The 21,025-nt window shown below is 41.5% G+C and overlaps 1 protein-coding gene across 2 annotated transcripts in view; it reads left to right on the forward strand.

Moving 5' to 3' along the window:
* Nucleotides 1-20,134, forward strand: part of tmem131l (transmembrane 131 like) — a 32,525-nt gene extending 12,391 nt beyond the window's left edge. The window contains exons 4-34 of one of the 2 annotated variants that reach the window (XM_026171512.2): nucleotides 338-409; nucleotides 3,695-3,818; nucleotides 3,932-4,048; nucleotides 5,392-5,496; nucleotides 6,736-6,810; nucleotides 8,001-8,154; nucleotides 8,818-8,876; nucleotides 8,954-9,059; nucleotides 9,144-9,246; nucleotides 9,434-9,578; nucleotides 9,757-9,927; nucleotides 10,014-10,080; nucleotides 10,161-10,284; nucleotides 10,402-10,471; nucleotides 10,609-10,718; nucleotides 10,831-10,900; nucleotides 11,005-11,132; nucleotides 11,441-11,583; nucleotides 11,680-11,866; nucleotides 12,164-12,349; nucleotides 12,462-12,611; nucleotides 12,720-13,257; nucleotides 13,401-13,513; nucleotides 13,707-13,873; nucleotides 13,977-14,183; nucleotides 14,414-14,492; nucleotides 14,758-14,867; nucleotides 14,996-15,122; nucleotides 15,570-15,640; nucleotides 15,792-15,925; nucleotides 19,600-20,134. In XM_026171512.2, the coding sequence (XP_026027297.1) occupies nucleotides 338-409; nucleotides 3,695-3,818; nucleotides 3,932-4,048; nucleotides 5,392-5,496; nucleotides 6,736-6,810; nucleotides 8,001-8,154; nucleotides 8,818-8,876; nucleotides 8,954-9,059; nucleotides 9,144-9,246; nucleotides 9,434-9,578; nucleotides 9,757-9,927; nucleotides 10,014-10,080; nucleotides 10,161-10,284; nucleotides 10,402-10,471; nucleotides 10,609-10,718; nucleotides 10,831-10,900; nucleotides 11,005-11,132; nucleotides 11,441-11,583; nucleotides 11,680-11,866; nucleotides 12,164-12,349; nucleotides 12,462-12,611; nucleotides 12,720-13,257; nucleotides 13,401-13,513; nucleotides 13,707-13,873; nucleotides 13,977-14,183; nucleotides 14,414-14,492; nucleotides 14,758-14,867; nucleotides 14,996-15,122; nucleotides 15,570-15,640; nucleotides 15,792-15,925; nucleotides 19,600-19,899 (4,312 nt within the window). In that variant the 3' untranslated portion in view covers nucleotides 19,900-20,134. The remainder of the gene's footprint in view (nucleotides 1-337; nucleotides 410-3,694; nucleotides 3,819-3,931; nucleotides 4,049-5,391; nucleotides 5,497-6,735; nucleotides 6,811-8,000; nucleotides 8,155-8,817; nucleotides 8,877-8,953; nucleotides 9,060-9,143; nucleotides 9,247-9,433; nucleotides 9,579-9,756; nucleotides 9,928-10,013; nucleotides 10,081-10,160; nucleotides 10,285-10,401; nucleotides 10,472-10,608; nucleotides 10,719-10,830; nucleotides 10,901-11,004; nucleotides 11,133-11,440; nucleotides 11,584-11,679; nucleotides 11,867-12,163; nucleotides 12,350-12,461; nucleotides 12,612-12,719; nucleotides 13,258-13,400; nucleotides 13,514-13,706; nucleotides 13,874-13,976; nucleotides 14,184-14,413; nucleotides 14,493-14,757; nucleotides 14,868-14,995; nucleotides 15,123-15,569; nucleotides 15,641-15,791; nucleotides 15,926-19,599) is intronic. The other variant, XM_080303072.1, reaches the window with a different exon arrangement.
* The last annotated feature ends 891 nt before the right edge of the window (nucleotides 20,135-21,025 follow it).

Here is a 21,025-nt window from a genome sequence, read left to right on the forward strand (position 1 = left end):
TATAAATAAAAATAAAATGATGTCCATGAGGACGAGTGCAATAAATGTCTTTGTTTACAAAAAGTATATCTGTATTTGCACTTTACAGAAGCAACAATGACTTCTGCATCTGCAGACGTATTTTTAGAAGTATTGATTGCTTACTCATCATATCTTTCACTTGTCACTAAATCTGACAAACACTCACAGTTATTCATTTAAAATAGTCTTTTTTCTTTGATCTACAGTTTTTGAAGATCCTAAACAATTGTTTATGAGCTTTGCAACTTTTCTGTGTTCAGTCAAAATGCACAAATGGTAACAGTTTGTTTTTGCTTGTTTTTCTTTTGATCAACAGCTCCTCCCCGTATATGCAGGAGAATGGGAAGGCTTTGCATTTTCAGCCTCCAGTGTTAGAGTTTGGGACCCAGTAAGTGCTGCTCTCACTTTCTGCTTTAATATTTCTATCCAAGCATTGCTGTTGTTAATATTGTACTGAAGAGGATGACAGCTTTAACTATATAATCAGCAGCATAAGACAAGGGGGAAAAAATGTGATTTGATTTTGCCATCTCAAATGAATGATGTGGAAAACCCAACTGAGTTATTTTAATGTAGAGCTAAAGCAAGCCAGTGGTGTCATCTGTCACTGTGATGAATACTATAGAAGGGAGCATTTCATAAACTGAGGGCCCTTCATTGTTAGAATAGCCAAGTATAGCAGTCAGTTTGGTTTTCCAGCATCCAGACACACTGCAGAGGGTTGAAGAACTTGTTTGCCTTGATACTCCCAAAACACACGGTCTATTAGGCACAATACTGTGGTTGCACAGCAGTCCCCATTGCTTCTGCTTAAAGGTAAACAGTCACAAGCAGCTTTTATTAGTTCATATTTTATGTCATAGATTTGGAATGCAGAAGGCAAAAGATATCCCAGTATTAGATACATATTTGGACACTAGAATGAAATTGCTTCTGGGAGTTACAATTAATTTTAAAATAGTACTATAAGACTCCCCATCCACTCACCATTTTGTGGTTTCCTTTTTATACATGAGTTGTGGGATAACGTTGTGGTTCTAACAGTAACACCGACTCAAATCGGTTGATATATGTGGCCAAAGAGAACAAAAATGAACTTGTTCATAAGAACAACAAAGTACATTTGAGCAGGGGAACTGCAAGTGATGCAAACCGCACCAAGCACTGTGTTTTATCTTAAGCATGCTGGAGCGCCTAGTTTGGCATTCCAAACAATATTATTAGAGCATGGCATTTTGATGCGGTTAAGAAGATCATGTTTGCCAATATCAAGAGTATTTTTGTGCCTCTTGGTGAAAATTTGGCATTACATGTAATCCATACATGTTTGATCAGGCTGATTGTTGGAAGAAAAAGTAGAAACGATTGAATTTGACCACAGTCTCGCTTGATTTAAATTCTGCTGTACATGCAGTTCATTTCCCTAAAATGAAAGTAAAGTCGCTCTGACTGACAAACAGGAAGCAAAAGATGCTTCAGTTGAGGCTTGTCTCAAATGAAGAGTCTGGTAATATGAAGAGTTTCATGATTTTCTGCTGCAAAGTGTCTTTTTTTTTTTTCCCCCAGCCCGTTTTTAAAATTGTCTCAAATTATATACTGTAATGCCATATTGTGTAGTTCTTTATATAGATCTCTAAATGAAACCTTTTCATAATTGTTCAGAGCTGAGGTGCCTCTGTTTGTGTGCATTTCACTCAAGACAACTACAGGCGAGTAAAATAGCTTTTCTCTCTGCATTCATTTGTTGTGAGACAGGAGCATTCATACTCATGCATATACAGAAGAGAGCAGCAGACATGACGTGGATTATTTCAAACCCAGCATGGAAAGGAGGAGCTGGGTTGGAGGTGGAGTTCAAACGAGCTTGCAGAGGTGGCAGCAGCAGCTGTACAGAGGCTAAAGCGACTTAAATACCCCACTTATTCAATTTGCCATTCAGATGTGTAGACAAGTATGAGCTGAGTAACAGACTCATATCTTACTCTTTACTTTTACTCAATTTAAAATAAGTCTTGTGTAGTAATTCACTTTATGTCAGTGCATAACTTGCACTTCTAATTTTAAACCAGTAAAAATAAGACTCCTGTGTTCCTGAGCTTCCCCCGCAGAGAAGGAAGAAGTCGTTGTATACTTTGTTCTACCTGCGATGTTGAGCAGAAGAGACACACAAGATGAAACGAGTGGCAAAATGTCAGTAAATCCTACTACACTGAGACTGCACTTTGCAAACAGCTTTAAAGGGATGGGTTCAAATGCACTTACCCGCACATGCAGCTGGTCCGGCTACCAAACATTTAATAGAAAGGCTCAGATTACAGTTCACAAAACGGGAGCGTGACTTTGTTCTCTGCTGAGAATGACTGTACGTCACTATATGTTGTCAGTGCAAATGGGTTATATTACAAACTGTTTAAGCTGCTGTTAACTTGATCTGTACATGCACAGCTGCACTGCTCTGATCAAATGGAAAGACTGTGGAGGAAAAACAAAAACAGTAGTACTTGGAGCAGAGTGGGGTCAAGTGCTGTTTGCTCAATGATTTCTGCTACCACATATCAAAGAATAAAACCGCTGTCAAGTGAAGTTAATGAAGGAAAGAGATGCACTGTGAAACTTTTTGTCCTTATCATATTATCACATTGTAATGTGTGTTAAACAAATGCTTGCTGGCCCAACAGGCTGAACATTATGTGAAACATGTTCTCAAAAGCCCCACCCCCCTTTTTTCTTTTTTTAAATGAGAAAAAAAAAGTCATGTGAGTATTGATCTGCCTAGTATTGGGACCTAGCTCTCTTTACCTGTGAGACTGTCAGCTTTTAAGTTGTCCCACTTCAGTTATACACAGGTAAAATAACATTAACATCCTTCATGACAGAAGGTGTTATACAGATGTGTGTAACTCTGAAGGCCCCTAAAGTGCTTGTGCAAAGGGCAGGGTAGGAGGCATTCACCTAACACAAAACCCTAGGAAGCGTCATGTGACTGTAATAGATTAAAAGTGGCCAGACTGGGAGAGTTTGTTTGATATAACAGCCAGCTTTTCATAGCCTTCCTTATTTGCTTATTTGTGTATGTATGTGGTTTTAATTCTCATAGTGGCAGCTTGTTTGGATACAATAAAAGAGCTCATACATGTTACTCATCTTTTCCATGCAAATCGTTTGACTTTCCTCTTACAGCTTCCCTGTATTGACAGAATGCAAAATGCTACTGATCTACTGCAGAGGATCAGAACTATGAGGCTTATCTAAATTATTATGGAAGAATTTGTAAACATAGACTTAACAGTGGACAAAGGATTAACTTTCATATAAGTGCAAAGGCTTGAGTGTGACCGTCTTTGCTCAGCTCCACTGGTCTTGCTCAGCTTCATATTATAGCTTTAAACCTGTTATTATTTGGGATAGAGAAATGTGGTTTACATAATTAAACAGCATGTAAAGAATCTCCCAGGGTACGCTTTCAAAACTATGCATTTTTAAATAAACGTTCATGCACACCCCACTTTCTCAGGGAGCAGCAGGGGGATCTAAGGTATGCAGGCATGTGTGAATATTCTTATAGATGTGTATGTAGTGAACTATAATGATGTGTACCTCCATTTATTCAGCTAGCCATGGCACTCCTGTAACTCACTGGGGAATCCTAACGTTCTCATGTGTGTCTTTACAGGCCGCTGGGGCTGCCAAGAGCTGAAACCATATATATACACAACCCCAGTCAGGAAGTTCCTGTCACACTGCTGTCAATGTTTACATCCAGCAGGCATTTTTACATACCTTCCTTTCACAGAAGAGTAAGTCCATAGAAGATTCTTAACAACTAGTGATGCTTAGAAATAATTGCAATTGAAGTAAAATGTGTATCTTGTTCAAATAACTTATTGCTTTGTGTTTTCTCTGTACCCAGGTGATCCCTCCTAGGGGGAAGGCATCTTTTAAACTAATTTTCCTCCCGTCTGAGGAGGGCAATATAGAAAACACATTATTTATAAACACATCGGCCCATGGGCTGCTGTCATACCAGGTGAGTTGCAGACGTGTTTTTTTTACCCTCACTTCGTGTCTCCAGATAAGGGGATAAGCATTTGCTTACTGTTTGCATGCTATTGTTTTATCGAAGTATGTGTCCTTGTATGAGCTTACAAACAGTCTCGGTCATGTCAGCTTTTGTTATTCTCTAAGAAAGTGTTATCCAAAATAGAAGCTGACCAGACTGCTGGTTTCATGCTTGCTTCGTCCCACGTGCACACGCTCACACGCAAGTCAAAACGCTGATCTTTGTGCCATTAGAAAGTTGAGCATGCAAATTATGTTTAATTCAAAAATTGTTTGCAAAGCATGGCTGAGACTAAAGAAATAAAGAGAAATAATGCTGGTAGGAGAAAGCGTTTATTTATTCAGGGCTCCGCTGTTACCTCGAGGTAGAAAGCACGCTGTTTCATAAATTATTTTTTTTTGTGTGTATTTGAGGCTTTAATTATTTCACTGAAAATGTTTTTGCATTTTACTGCAGCTCTACAAGCTCGAGTTAAAGTAGATTGCTACAGGGAGAAGAAAAATAAAGTCTGGTTGTGAGACCACTTTAGGGTTTATCTAACCTCAGCTTGCTTAAATACTGTAGCCTTTGGTTAGCTTTGTCAGAGATGTTTGCCTTTCAAGGCTCGGCTTAACTGAAAATTGTGTCACTTGCAATGCTTGCTGTATTTGAAGCAGGATCAGTTAAGTTGTAAGTTGGATGTCAGACATAATTGGGCTCTACTCTGAAACCAAAGCATGCAGAGACTGCCCACAGAAATCCAAAAGTCTTAAGTCTGTGTAATGACGGTTGTCATAGGCAAGTCTCGACACTCAACAGCCATCTTGGCAACTCCTCTGGCATTTATTTATTACCAACAAAACTCAGTTTCCTGGTTTGATTATTATTAAGGAGTGGCTTTGGGAGTAAGGGTGTTCACAGGCTGCTGTTATTATCACAGCAGCATTATAAGAGTTTGACTTTATTTCAGGATATAATCAGGATCAAGCCATCACACCTGTGATTTTAAAAAAGATACCATAGAAACTTCTATGTGAAATTAAAGTTTGCAATCGGTACAGTGCCACAACAACGAAGTAAACATGAGCCAATAACAGGCCACTGTCTTTAATACAGTAATGTTTGCACTTGATAGTTTTGCATAATTTTCTTCATAGTTTAAACATATAGTGGAGCTATATTCAACCAGTTTGCCTTTATTGTTTTTGAGTTCTTCCATGTGCATTCAGACTGGAATAAATCATCCCAAACACTCGTATGTGTTGATGACACTTGTTTGTGTACTTGCTGACGATGTTTCTTAGTATAAATGTTAACTGCTTGTTTTTCAGGTATTTGGTGTGGGAGAAGACCAGGGATCATTAAAATCTGTCCAAAGAAAGGATAGTGTGCTAATATTCCCTCACATCCAGAGCATTAAGCTGACCCAAACTCAGGTACTTTCTTGAATGTCTCTGTGTTTTTCTGTGGAGGACACACAGAGTATTGAATAAGAGCTCATCATTGGAAACAGCTGATTTTCCACTTTCCTGCCAACGCTGATAAACAAAATTGGCTGCAAAGATACAAACAGGAGCTTTGTTATGCACACTGGCATGAGCTAGGTCTTATTAAATTATGAATGTGTTTGGCGTCAGCACAGAACTTGATAGGAAAAAAAAAAAGCTTCTTTTTTAACATTTTTAATTAAAAATGTTAATGTTTGCTTCCAATGTAACAGACACTTGCTTTCAAATCAAATTAGCCACACAGAAGCATTCATTCGTACACGCTTCACAGCGACGCAAAACCGAAAACCAATGAACAACTTCTGTATAGTTTTTGAAACAAGCTGAGGCAGTGAAAGTGTGTGTCTGTCTTTGTCTGTGTGTAAGAGGCATCTGAAAGGCGTGTCCGCCTCCACAACAGGAAGTGGGGTGGCAGTTGCAAAATGTCAGCTGAGCGAAGTGCAGAGACTTGTGTTCACTCAGTCACACAAACGGCTGCCAAAGCTGCATGCACGATTTTTTTCTTTCTATCTCTCCCCCACAGTGTTCATGTATATGTGTATTTCTTTTTCTTCTTATCGCACACAAATTGTAACATTTGCACCAACTTTACAATTTTTTTGCAATATTTTTTTTCTTTGTGGTGTTATGCTTCATGTTGTAGCCGATGTTTAAGTCTTTTTAGTGCCGTTTAGGTTCTTATTCCATGTTATGTGCATATGAGGTTGAAATAGTGTTTTTCACTCTGTCTTGCAACTTTGTAGTGACTTCCCCATCTGAGCTCATTCCCACTTTACACATAATTGCTTAAGCACTTCAGTGCCAGGACTTTCAGTTTTGTTCTGTTCTGTTGCTTGAAGTTCAGCTCAAATCTGTAATTAGGTACATGCATGTATGCTTACTTTTACTTGATGTTCTTTTGTCACACCTTTCCCAGATCAGCGGCTCTCAAATCAGTGTAAACAAAGTGGATTGGTCATTGTTTGTTTATTTACCTTGAAAAAGTGTGGTCTTTATACACCAAATTGTTGCACTCTGATATGTTAAAGTACAACTTCAAGAAAGCTGCTCTAAACTTTGTATCCTGTTGTGCACCTGTTGGGATTACAGTACTGCAATGCAAATGCTTTTACAGCAAGTAAAAGAAAAAGGCTGTTTAACCTGTGACCATTGCTGTTGCTCTTGCAGGAAGATGCCTCCAACATCACTATACTGGGTCTACTCCTGGAGTGCAGCTTACCGAAGAGTTGGAACAGTCCACAGGTAATTTGTCTCCATCTGTTTCAGTAGTTGTCGAGCCTTTTCAGCTGACACGCTGCTCTGGAGAATCATGTTTTACAAGTACAGGGATTCGCGTGCCTGGATTTTAGACCTCTGAATTTAGAGGTTCTGGGAAGATCTTGGCACATTACTCCAGCTCAGAATGGTTTTAAACACACCTGAAAATTCAGCAGCTTCTCTCAAGCACTGTTGTTGATTTTAAAATCCTAGATATTCTTGATTTGCAGTTACTGCAAGCATTTGAAAATATCAAAAGAAAAGCACGATGCTATGAGAAGAAGCTTAGGGCAAACTTTGTGGAAATAAGGAGAAATAAATAGAAAGGCAGTTAGCCGCGTACTTGATTTTTTTACGATGTGTGATCTTGCACCATTTTTAGTTCACCCCTACTTAGCAAAATCGGAGCTGAGCTTCAGTCCTCTTGAGCAGAAGGCCTTCCAGTCTTAAACGTCCAACAGACAGCCGGGCTCGTCATCTGAGCGCCTTCTGTTTTCTACAGAAGCCCTGGGGAGAGGGAGATCTCTTGCCAGGCTTTTAATTGCTTTCTCAAGAGACCTTATAATCGAAGAAGTGCACATGAAGTGAGAGAAGACGGCTGCAGACACAGACAACTACGCTGTCATATTAATACAAACTGAAATCTTTCTCGTGTGCTGTGGCGTGAGTGCCCCGGCCGTAACTTTTGGCTCGTATCCAGGACCGACACCTGCTGCTCAGTTCTTTTTCAAGTCTACTTGAACAAAATGGGCTTTGGGTCGGAGTCGCGGCTGCGTACAGATCAAATGAGCCCAACAGAAGTTACCAGCAGTCTTGGTTTCTCGGGATTAGTTTTGCTTTTGCAGGTCTTGATCCCCCAGTGGCACCAAGCCATAGTATCTGTCTGCAGTTCGTCAAGTGGTGATTCACCCACTGAGACGATCCCTGGTTTGTAGTGAGATTTGCACTATCCCACTACTGATCTGTCAACTTTAAGAGGGTGTTAGTAACAGGGAGGGTGGTAGCAGTTAACAGACTGGCAAAAGTGGGCATCTAAGTCAGCGTATGTATTTAGTCTCTGTTCCCGCTTGTTGGATTTTGTTTTAAATTCTCAGATTACTCGTCATTGTTCATGTGCTTCTTATTTTGTCCTTGTGTTTGGTGCATGACTGTATGCTTTTCCTGTTCTGTCCCAGGGGTCCTGCCTCCAAAGCGAGGAGCGTCTCAGTCTGCAGATTAATCTGTCGGCGCGTGGTGACCAGCCTGCTGACCTGGACAAGCTCAAGCCCTATGTCATTGAGCACATTTTGGTCCTACTGGTGGCCCCTGCTGCTGAACAGGATGCATCCGGTGGGTGTCTGCGACCTTTCTGATTCATGCCCTGAAGGCAATTCACACCGCAAGCGTGCCACGCTGCACGACCTGACTCTGACTGTCGTTCATAAAACAGTATTTCAGTATGAAAAGAGAAACATGCACTGGTATTTTATTTATTTATTTATTTCAGCCTACACATGAATTACATCATTGAATGTTTGTGTGATGGAGCTCTATCAAAGCAAAATAATTTTTACTTTTTAACAGATTTAACCATAACAGAGCTTCTATATTTCCTGTGGAGTCGCTTCCATTTTTTTAAACGTATTAGTTTAACTAGAGAAGGAATACAATTAAAAGACTTTGATTATTTTGCAGTTTTGAAAGAACTGTCTAATGAGAGGCATGGGAAATATGACAGCAGTCCTGATTTTGTTTTCTTTCTCTGGTTTTTGCACCAAATCAGGGGCGAAGGTTCAAATTATTTTGGCCACAGTTGTGTACACAGCATCAGTGTACAGTTCCCGTGATTAGTTTGAACCATTATTGTTTTTCAGAACTGCTTTCTGAAGTATTTTATTGTACTTACCTGTTTTCTGATGTCGCTTTGTTTGAGCTGTCATCCTCATTCTGTTGTATTACACATGAATCACATTTGTATACATTATTCTCATTCCTCTTTGCTTCTTCCAACAGGGGAATCAAAAATAAGAGTTTATATGTTAAATTCTGGAGGGAAGAAGCTCTATATAAAGGTGAGAGTTCTGCCTTGTTGTACAACAGTCAGCGAGTAGAATTATTGCAGCTCTAAAACGTTGTTTTATGTCTCCAGGACATGCAGGTGCTATCAAAAGTAGAGGCTAGCTTGGACTTTAATCAGGTTCTTTTGACACCAGAAGCAAAAAACTTCACTGAAGTGGCTACACTGGCCTGCAGAGGTGACTACTTATTTAAGTTGCAATAGTTTGCTCTAAGCCCGTACCGATTCTTCTGAGTGAAATTGTATTTGTATTTTCTATCAGGCTCATTGCCTGGCCTCGACCAGAAATGTATAAGTCATATCAGTTTGAAAATTATGGGAAACAGGACAGCCTACAGCTTCCCTGGACTACATGTTCCACACAGGTAACATGGAGGAATTTTGTAATCATCACAATAAACGTATATCTGATCTGAAACAACGTAGCCCCAGAAATAGTTCATTTAAGTGTTTTTAAGGTACTAATAAACACAGACAAGTATATCAATGTATATCATCTATATTTTCCTTCTGGGGTCATTTCTATACTAATGTTTTTATTTCTTTCTTCAGATGGCCTGTTGGGGATTTGTTCAGCCTGTTCCAGATGAAACAAAGAGCTGCTAACCAGGTGGACTTGTGGCTCAGCAACCCCTTCCCTGTGCCTCTCATTGTGTTGAATGCAAGCCTCTCAGAGAAGCTGCAGGGGGTAATGAAGGTAGGCATGCACTACTGCAACATGTGATGATAGGACGCAGTTTTTATCACACGATGATCAAATTTGCGCCAGGTTTTGACCATAGATTTTGACCTGTAACAAGTTATTCATTCATCATATGGATTCTAAACAAAGTGGAAGATTTAACAGATTATCTCTGCTGCCCCCTGTCTGTCAGGTGATGCACTTCAACACTCCACTGACAGTTCCTCAGGGCTGCTGGCACGTCCTGTCCCTCCAGCTGCTCAGCAGGGCCCTGCCTGTTAACCAGGTCTCCACCCTGAGTCTGAATACCAGCCTGGGCACAGCACTGCAAGTTCCACTGTACTTCTATCCTAATCCTTCCAAGGTAAAATAGCAGTTTCAGTGGTGAGTAGGTAGTGTGTTTGGGTCGGGCATTTGTGTAGAAATTAAAAGTTGTATGTTTGCCATCAGGGAGAGGTGGTGTTTGAGGCGGAAAGAGAGTGTGGACGTCCTTGTCCTCTTAGACTATCTGAAACAGGTAAAACTTCTCTCTTTCTTTCTTTCTTCCTGTGATGGAAGATGTTATAATCCAAGTTATTTTCTGCTGTGTTTTATTAGGTCGCTCAGAGTGGCAACGCTCTCTTCTTCCAGATTTTTCCCACTCGTCTTGGGCTGTGGACAGCAAACTAGCAGCTGAACTCTGCTCTCGATGGCAGAGCCACAAAGACAAGCTGCCTTGCAGGTTATTCTTGAATTTAACGCACACACAGAAACACACACTCCTGCGCTGTGTGCTTTTATATTCCATCAGCGGTCAGCATTAGCATAATTATTCATGTAAATATGTTCGTCTTGTCAGGTGGCCGAGACTCCCAGTGGAGGCATCGTCTCTTCTGGACTTTGGTGCTACTCCTGTCAATGAGAGCAAGGTCGGTTATGTTTGTTTAATGAAAATACAGCATTTATTTTTTATTAGTTGTACATTTTAAGATTTTTTTTTAAATTTAGGAAACATTTATTCTTAACAAGCATTTGTCTTATAAAGGAAATTTTTTTTTTGTTCCAGGTTAAGACGTTCATGCTGAAGAACCCTTCGTCTTCAGTGGTTTCTGTAGAGATTCGGGCCCTCTCTCTGTACCCTGCTCCCCTGGAGGCTCTGGACCTTCTAACCAAATGGTACATTGTCAAGTTATTGTTGCAGTTTAGTACACGGCTGTTTGGAGTTTTGATGCCGCAGCACCTCCTTCTACTCCACTTCTGAAGGTGTTTTCTTTGTTTGGATTGGCAGGTTTAATATCAGCCCTCTCTCTGTTAACATCAGCACAACAGAGTTCTCTCTGTTGGCTTCTTCCTCCAAGGTAAGCCTCGGAAAAACTCCTCAAAATAAAGCTGTGCCACTGTCTCATGTTCCTTTCTTTGACTAATCCTTTCCGTTTCTTCCCTCCTGTGTGCATCTGTACAGGTGGGTAAGAATATGGAAGAAAAAACCGGAGTCTTACGTCTGCTGCTGCAGCCCTGGGAGTCCAGAGAGGTTGCTGTGGTTTTTACTCCCTCTGAACACAAACCCACCACCACCATTCTTATCATCAGGTATTCATTGATAATAGTGTTAATGGATTTGATTGTGTTTTCTGGGTGCATATGTGCTGAGTTTTTTGTGTTCCATAGACATTTCACAAATCCGTTTTCCGCCATTTTTGTGGTACCCGGTTTGGTACAAAAGTGTAGTGGAACGTGTTTTGTAGCCAGTTTTTAAAAAGTCGGTAAGTTGTTTGTTTATAACACTGAAGACTAAATGTGGCATGATTTAAGTGTCTCTTGATTTCCTATTTTAAGTTTCGACGTCTGAGTTTGTGTGTTTTTAATCTTTTTTTCTTTCTTTCTTTTTTTTTTTTCAGGAACAACCTGACGGTGTTTGACATGGTGATGGTGCAGGGCCACGGGGCTAAAGAGCTGCTAACAGTCGGGGGGAAACTGCCCGGTCCTGGGGCCTCTTTACGCTTTAATGTTCCTCAATCAACGCTAATGGAGTGTCGTGATGGTGAGAGTGAAGTTTATCAGCTGTCATATTGATGTAAATTTTAAGCTAACGTACGATCAAAATCAGGCTAATGGGCATTATTTCTGACGCTTACAGGTCTGCGCAGCAATAAGCCCCTTTTTGCCATCAGAAAGAGCTTCAAGGTGGAGAATGCCGGCGAGCTTCCCCTGACGGTCATGTCAATGAATATAAATGGTTACAAGTGTCAGGGATTTGGCTTCGAGGTGCTGCAGTGTCATTCCTTCAGCCTCGATCACAACAGCTCCTCTGAGCTCACCATAGCGTAAGTGGAATTTCACACCCCTTTCCTTCATGACTTCCCCTCATTTAACTTTTTGGGTTTCATTTTAAACCATAATGTGGTTTACTTTGCTGGTTGCGCAATATATTAGTTGCCCAATATCCTACTTCTCTTGTTATGTATTTATTTTTTGCTATTTCTCTTCCTTTTTTATATTCTTGCACAATATGTCCTGAATATGTCTTCCTCTCCTTTTTTAAAAATCTCATCATTTTGGCTCTTTTTTTAATCATTTTGCCGTTTGTTTCTCTCTCTGCCTCTACCTGTCCACGTCTTCAGGTTTACCCCAGACTTCACCTCATCCTGGGTCATTCGGGACCTCACCCTTGTGACATCACGTGGCACTTCTTTCCCTTTTACCCTCAACGTGACGCTTCCCCATCACATGTTGCCCCTCTGTGCCCAGGTGGTTCCTGGCCCCAGCTGGGAGGAAACTTTCTGGGTGGTCACCCTCATCTTCACATGGTCAGTAACAGTAATTTGTGAGGAGAAGCGGATGCATCGGGGAACATTTATTGATTGGGGTTTAGTTTTTGATTAACTTGTAAATTTTTTCGGATCTCTGTTTTTGTTGCAGTTTCTCCTTGTTTGGTGTGTGCCTGATGGCCTTTTATCAAGCACAGTTTATCCTGCATGAGTTCTCTGCACCGAGCAGCAGGAGCAACCACAACTCTGTCTTGTCCCGGGAAAATGGTTCAGTCAATAATATCACACCTAATGGAGTACAGTATGTAGATTTGTCTTCCTCATTTATTTATGTAGACCAATCGTAAACATAGCAGGAAAACGTTTTGGTGTTAAAACACTCTAAATAGTCAAATGTCTGTCTGTGCAGTAAAACAAAAGGCAGTTGTAAGACCTACGTGGACACCTGCCACACATCCGACAAAGGTAAAGGCCGCGGGTCTCCAGCCTTAGCCAACAGCCTCGCCCCTCGACCTCAGTCCTCAAAGAAGGGCTCCTCAACCACACCCTCCCAACAACAGAAGAAATGCAAGGTTTCACTCTATTACTCCAAATATAAACCCAGCTCATCCACAGCATCAGCTGGTGCTGTGACAGTGGACGAAGAGCTGGAAGACCTGAGACCAGACCCTCCCCTCACTCCCGACACCGACGTCTGCAACAACAACAACGAGCCAGCTTTCATCAATGAGATGGAGAAGATGACAGCCCCAGACTTTAAAGAAGTCGTAGAAGATACAATGCCAGCAGCGGTTATGTTTCCCATGGAAATACCTGCTGGTTTCCCAGATAATGTCACACTGGGTCCAGGACCCAGACCGGGCCTGTTAGTGTGCAGTCCCATAGAAAACACTGAGCACTATGCAGAGAAGATGGAATCTGAGAAAAGGGACAGTTCTGAAGTCGAGGTAAAGGAGGAGTTTTTGTTAGACTGCTGCATTTCTGTTTAATTACAATAACAAATTCATTTCTCTTTTGACTTTTATCATCAAAGAGATTTCTATAGAAAAAAAAACCCCAACTGTCATCCCTGTTTGTTTACCCCGTCTAGCTGAGAGACGACTGCAAAGGACAGAAAAAGAAAGCGCAGAGCACAGAGTCTGGCACTGCAGCAGGGAATAATAAGGGAAAGAGGAGCCGCAGGAAGACTGAAAATGTCTCCAGGTAATACACATGTACTTAACCAAAGCAACACTTAATGTTTTTAAAGCTCGTGATGAAAGATACCTTAAGACGTATCTTTGACGTTTAATGTAAAAACAAGCAGACACTCAGTTAACCCAGTAATATAAATATATATAATGTGTTGTTTTGGGGGGGGTTTTGTTGTTGATTTGTCTCCCAATTACTGTTGTAGCGCTCCCGAGCACAACATGCAAGTAACACCAGAGAGGGAGAAGGAACCTGTTTGGAAAACTGCGGACTTTGTCAGTGGACCCCGCAGCAGGAACCGCTCCACCAACAGCTTCAAGACAGAAGCACTGAAGCCTGTGCAGACTGCTGAGAGCCCACTCAAACAGAACGGTGGGCACAAATAACTGACTCGGCCATTACCGAGCTTCCCTTAAATGAAGCTACTTTGGTGAGGAAAGTCGATTCTCATTTCGCTGGGCTTTGTTCCTGCCAGGTGTGTGTCCTGCTCGCACTCGGAAGAAGTGTACTCCAGAGTGGCGCGTGGGCAGCGTCTGCGAATCAGGCTCAGACTCAGGCAGCTCATCGGGCAGCGTGAGGGCCAGCAGAGGGAGCTGGGGCAGCTGTAGCAGCACCAGCAGCATGGAGGGAGACAAGGACGCCAGTGCCCGGACACACCGCTCCACTACCTCATCTAGAAAAAGTATGGGGCGCTTACCTTCTCTTGAAAAGAAACCCAACTCAAATTGTTTTGTTGCAGTGCTGCTTTTTTTGGGTTTATAGCGGTGCTGTCTCTGCAGCCAGCCTCACACTTTCTCAGCTGTTGAGTGAATGCGTGTAATGTAGGAAACTAGTCAGTAAAAGTCTTCTTATAATAGATGAGAACTGTAGTTTGCCACTTTTTAACATTAGTCAGTTTGTTTGTTTTTCCAGGGGACTCCATGCAGTACAGTGTGTACCCAAAAGAGGTTGACAGCTACCAGCCCATTAATGCCAACTATAAGACTAAAAGGTACAACAAGAACTGGTTCTGATTAGTATCAATATAACATTTCTTTTTCTTTTTTTAATCTTTTTGTTTGCCAACTTAAACAAATACTAATTTATCAGTCTGTAATTTGTATTCCAGAGACTTTGTCAGAGGTGGTCATTCATGTGTTTTTTACTGTGCTTTCATAGGATTTGTACAGTTTGTAATGCCAAGAGCTGGATTTAGGTTATCTTGTGGTTTATTCAGACGCAGTGTAAGTCGTAATGTTTGCCTTTCCTCTGTTCAGCATGAACAGCCTGTACCATAAAGACCAATGCCAAAGCCAAGAGTCCACCAGGCCCAGCTTGACCTCAAGCTTTGCTGCTGCTGTTGCTGCAGGAATGGACCAGAACACGGGTAAAGGCTTAATCGTTTATAGCAAAAGCACACTTTTTGAAAAGGCAAAATGTGCAGTAAACTCGTCTTCTACAACGGTTGTGCGTCTCGTCCGTTTTTGTAATCGTTATCGTGTCCTCTCCTCACAGATGTGACAGGTCAGTATCTGCCTGAAGATACGTGGTCCGCTCCACCCATCCCCCTCACCAGTGAGTTCAGATACAACACCACCGAAGCAATGCGCTACATACCACCAACCACCGCGTCATTCCGCGGGTGAGTATTTGAAGATGTTATGGAAACACTTGGTTAGTGGTGCTTCACTCAGTTCCAGTAAATGAACTGTCTGCGTGGGTCTTTATGACGGCACCAAAGAGAGGGCTGGAGTTAGTGGAGTCTAAAACAAATCTAGTGTCCGTAACAGACTCTTAGATTCATAAAGTGATTAAAAACGATAATCCAGATTAACAGTTATTGAAAATCTTTAGTAGAAATGGAAATAACTTTACAAATGTGAGCATAAAGCGGCTTTTCACCTGTGGATAATCTGCATATTCATCTCAAAAGTTTGGTGTTACTCACCCTTCTCTGTAAACAGAATCCCTAACTGAGTAAGCACATGCTTGAATATCTTTCCTCTGCTGCTGCACTGCGTATTTGCTTTTCTGTAGATTAGTGTTTCAGCTTCTTTGACTCTGTTAAAAATTTCCTCCTCTCCTGCAGGTTACGTTGGAATAGTGCCAGCAGCCACTGTAACAGTTCCTATAACTACTATCCGGAAAATGGCTACATAGGTACGAGCTCATGATAAGCACTTTGAACCGGTTACGTGTTCCCATTGCTTTGTAGAAGATCAGCTATATAATACTGTAACCAACAAATAATGCAAAGGCTAAACGTCCCTGCTGGTTCAAGTCTGAGTTGTTGTTTGTTATCACTTTGCAGGTAATGGAACTTTTACAAGTGGTTTTCACAGTCAGGAGGGCCAGAACATGCACAGCAATCAGACCATCTGGAGTGACGAGCAGCCTCAGGAATCGCCCTCAACCTGGGACACAGCAGCCTGTGTGGGCAGCAAGGTGACGCCTCATAATACTCGAGTCAGATGGTTAACGCGGGGGTTCTTAAAGTTTTCATGACTCGGTGCCAATTTAGGGAGAAAGCATCTGGCTGAGGGCGGCAAAGGAAAGATGCACCAATTACACCACAAAGTTTTGTTTTTAATTTAATAGCAACACTGTAGGGCTTTTCTTTTCCATCATGCCTGTGGTAGGCTGAGAGGCAGTAATCAGTTCATTTGCAGATATTCTGTTTCAAAGTGCAAATGTTACTATGAATTCGTGGTTTTACATCTTTTGCTTCAAAGAACGGTGGTTTTTATCTGTAATTGTATTTTTGTACCACTTCCAGTGGCTGTTTCAATTACTCACACTAATTGTACTTGGAGATATTATTTTATGTCCATTATGTTATATATGACAGCAGTTTGTCTTAATGATTCCTTTTGTGATATATTTTCTATACACTGGGGAAAAAATTGTTTTTATAGCACACAGGTTCTCTAAATACATTTCTTTAGTTTCAATAACCAGAGTCAAAACACTACTTCATGATTCATCGTGGTGGTGCAAACAAATGACAGTAAAATTACCTGAAATCAATGACTTCAGCTGCAGTCAGTCGAGGGGAACAGATTGAAGTTTTTTCTTAAAAAAGAAAGAGAGTATTTATCATTTTTTCTGCACCATGTAAAGTTACTTTTTGTTTACTCACTATAATATTTTCATATTTACATTATTCTGATTACATGTTTATAAGGGGTGGGAGTGACTCGCAGTGTTATACTAACAGAACGCACAGCAAAGATGGTATGGCAGCTTCTGCAACCAGAGCAGCCACTGCAACTACAGCAGTAACTGAACTGCAGCAACTAAACCTGCCGTGAGGCCTATAAATAAACCATGTAAAGATGACACATGAGGGGTTTCAGTCCCCTAAAGCAAATACACAGTTGCACTTCTGTAAATTGGATACATAAAGCAACACAGAGAAGTTTTCTAGCACAACTGGGTGGTGTAGTTTGCCTTACAGTACTGCAGAGGCATCGTCGCACTGTAGGTATAAACAAACACACTGTTTTATCTCTGATAGGCTGGAGATGGTTAAGATGCTGATACATCTGTCAAGATTACTCTTTAAATAAATGTGTGATGGGTGATAAAACCCAGTTGCGGTTCCAGTTTAAACTTCGAACCTTAGATCAGTGGTGTCAAACATAAGCCGTGGGGATCAGAATCGACCCAGCAAAGACTTCAAGCCGGCCGACTGGACAGCTTTAGAAAAGTGCACAGATTTTGAGCTTTTAGCTGTATTTTCTGATGTTTTACAGCTTTTCCTATTGATAAAGATCCATCTTCCCCCATTGACATTCACACTACATGTGGCCTACAGTGTAAGACGAGTTCGATGTCCCTGTTCGAGATGTAAGCTGGATGTGTGTCGATTGGATCAGTGTAATTACACCTCTGACGTCTGTGTTCTGACTTCTGATCATTTTCAGAAAGTAATCAGCTCTGTGCAGAAATAAGGAAGCAGGGAATCTGGGTTAAAGAGTATGTTACTGTATTTAGGATAGAATCAGCTTCTCTTCTGTTTGTAGCCTCTGTTTCGTGTAGCTACACTAACACGGAGGGGGTGACGCTTTGATTTAATCCTGACATAAAAGAACACACAGTGACAGACGACAAATTTAGCTCCTTTCAAATTAAAACCCAGTTCACATCTTTCTTTTGGTTCTTGTTAAGTTTTAGTCATAGTTGTGATCTACAGAGGAACATACATGTTTCCCATAAACCAGTCTAAACAGACAGGCTCACATGCAAGCTAACAGGCTGGATAAGAGAAAGGGAAGTTCATCTTGAAGACAGAAGAGTACAGGAGACTGCGTCACGTACATCTTTACCGAGGGTAAAAATAGGGCGGGGGTATTGCTCTGTTATATAGATGTGTGGAGTCAAATACCCTGGATAGGACACCAGAGAGTTAAAAGAAGAAAAAGAGGCATGCTGCTACAGCAGCTGGTTTATTTCCACCAGTCCAGTCTGTGGCAGAAATGAGCAACACGATTAACACGAGGTCTTTTGGCCTTTTGTTGTTGTTTCTTTTAATCCAGCATCCTGCACAGCTATTTACCGTATTTCCTGGACTACAAAGCGCACCTGAATATTAGCCGCACAAGCTAAAATCAGGGGAAAATCCTGTTTTGTACATACATTAGCCGCACCTGACTAAAAGCCGCAGGTGTTTCAATGTTGACTTATCATATGTAAGAGAATATGCACAAAGGGAATTGTCCGGAAAGAGATGGCTGTTTGTACCCATAACTTGAAAAACAAGTTATGGGTACATATTTGCACATGTAGTACATAACAGTAACCTACAGCACACCAGAAAAATAGATTCGGACTACCTTTTAGGCTCAGGTGCAGTGACACGGCTTTAACAAGAAGAAAAGTCAGTCATTCACCACCATCTTTCTCTTCTTCCTGCGCACTAAAACCACCAAAGTCCTCTTCTCCAGTGTCGGATACAAACAGGCTCAGGATGGCTTCGTCATCCACTCTCCGCTTCTCTCCTTTGTTGTCACTTTCAAAACCAAAGAAATCCTCATTGTCAGTGTCAGAGTCCTCCTCTCCATCATGCAGCAGTCCAGCCCTTCAAAATCCGGTGGTGATCGTGGATGTTTTCACACTTTTCCACGCTGTCAGAATCCACCGGTGGAGTTGAGCATAACTTGCTTTTCGCAAGTTTATCGCCGCTCATCATCCACGACTCCCGCTGAACGCGTAGCGCTACTTTGAAGTTTGTTTTTCGCGCTACTTCGTACGGCACTACGTTGCCTGGCGGATGGACATGTGACTAACATACCACTCTTGAACCCCGATCCTTCCGCCAGGCAACGTAGTGCCGTACAACAGCGGAACAAACAAAACAAATCGTCTTACGATATGACAAAAATCATGGACAATCCATAGAAAAGCCGCACCTGACTAAAAGCCGCAGGGTTCAAAGCTTGTGCAAAAAGTAGCGGCTTATAGCCCGACAATTACGGTATTTATCAGGCCCGGCCTGTGAAGCGGGTTGGGAAGAGTTGGCTACAAAAAGAAAAGGAAACATTAATTCTTTACCCCTTGAAAACCTATTAGAAGTAACCCTCAAAGCACTTTCCTGAACTGAGTGGTGACTCATATTTCAGGCTGCTTATAGATCGAAATAACTGGGTGGCCTCTGCCTATGCAGCTACCCTTGGAAAAATCCAGATACGATTCTAATGGTTGTTAAACCACATCTTTATTGATATATACTGAAGTGTCAGTGCGTAAACATCTGCTGCATCAATGACAAATGAGTTTATACAGATGTTAACAGTATTGTATACATCTGAGCATTTCTGTGACTCACTTTGGTTCAGTAACACTTCAGCTAGATCTGAGAAACTTACTCAAATTCTTTGAGGTATATTTGTAAGACTGTGTAGAAGAGAAGAGGATTATCACATAACTCATAAAGATGAGGGGAAGTGTTGCCGTCTTTGCTGAACTGGAAAGGTCATTTTGTTTTTGCTGAAAAGGAGAGACAAACGGCAGCCAGGTCGTCACTGTGGGGAACAGATGGTATCAGAGTGCAGTGAAAGGTGAGGTCAGAAACTGTCGACCCCTCCTGACAACGTTTTTCCTCTCTTCCGCCCCCACAGCCATACTTCTCGGGTACCCGCAGTCTCTCCCCCATGTCCAGCCTGTTTGGATCCATCTGGACACCCCAGATCGAGCCCTACCCGAGCCACTTCCAGCCCGAGCGATCGGCCCCGGTGTCCCCCATCACCCCGCCTCACTCCCCCTTTACTCGGGAGCCAGTGGGGGCCTGCGGACCGCTGCAGTACTCCAGCTTCAACCCTTTCGGCCCGCACATGAACTTGGACATATGGAACTCTTCATCCAACCGCAGCTCCAACTCGCAGCTCTCCAACGACTCCGGCTACTGTGGAGATGTTTAAAACAAGTAAATACAGCAGAGCTTAACTATAATTGGAAACTTATAAGTCAAGAAAAGGAAATAAAAAAAGAATGTTCTTTTATCATTGATGGGGAAAATGTGAATATTGTTTTTCTTTTATGTTCCCATTTTCAGATGTTATATGTTGTGAAAGGTTAAGCATTTGTTGTATATTTTTCTAGCTGTTTTGCAGTTTTGATCATAGAAAATTAAAAAAAAAAAGTTTTGTACTTTAACTTCATGCGTCTTGTTTTTTAATTGACTTGTTTACTTGATTTTCCTTATTTATTTATCTTTACTTTCCTGTGACTTTCAATTAAGGGTGGGTTTTGATGATCAATTTATCGATTAAAATTGATTCTAGCTTGGATAAGGTGATATCGATTCATTAAAATCCCGAATTGATTTTTTTAATATTAATTTATTTTGCCCAAAACGCCAGAATCTCAGGTTAAACCTCACAAAATTTCAAGAACCACCAACCAGCTAAAACAGTAAATGAGAGCAGGAACACGGATTCTGCACAAAGACGTAAACACAAAGCGCGGACCCGCGGATCAGAATCAGTGAGATGTCGCCTTTCTCACCCGACGGCACGGACACGGTCGGGGCTGAAAGCCGACAGCTCGCTGATTCTGATGTTTCGGCGGGTCCGCGCTTTGTGTTTAGGCCCTTTTTCCGCTGATTCCAAAGCTGTTAGTTTCATCTCTCTCCAAACAATATTGACCGAACCAGCAGCAAAAGAAGATCCAAACTAAGCTCCACATAAACATCGTCATGGACTCCCTCTGACTTTTGCTGTTTTGCTTCCACCACAATAAAAATCACACTTCATGCACAGCTCTCTCTCTCTTTCTCTCTCTCTCTCTGTATACTTCAAGAACAGTTTCCAGTCTAAAAATCTGTTTTCTGCATTATTCGCTTGCTTGTTACGCACAAGTCTATCATTGTTTACAGCGCTGTCAGCCGTTGTTTTCTTTCCTTTTACTTACTTCCGAAAAGAAAGCCTAATTTCTGCTGTTCAATACTGAACAAATTTAAACTTAAAATTATGCAAAATTGCAAAACGCTTTGCCGTGTTTCTAATCAAACCTCTGTAACTTTGCTCTGCTTCACGTCAGCAGCAT

This window comes from Astatotilapia calliptera, chromosome 6 (genome assembly GCF_964374335.1).
Source record: "Astatotilapia calliptera chromosome 6, fAstCal68.1, whole genome shotgun sequence".
Lineage (NCBI taxonomy): Eukaryota > Metazoa > Chordata > Actinopteri > Cichliformes > Cichlidae > Astatotilapia > Astatotilapia calliptera.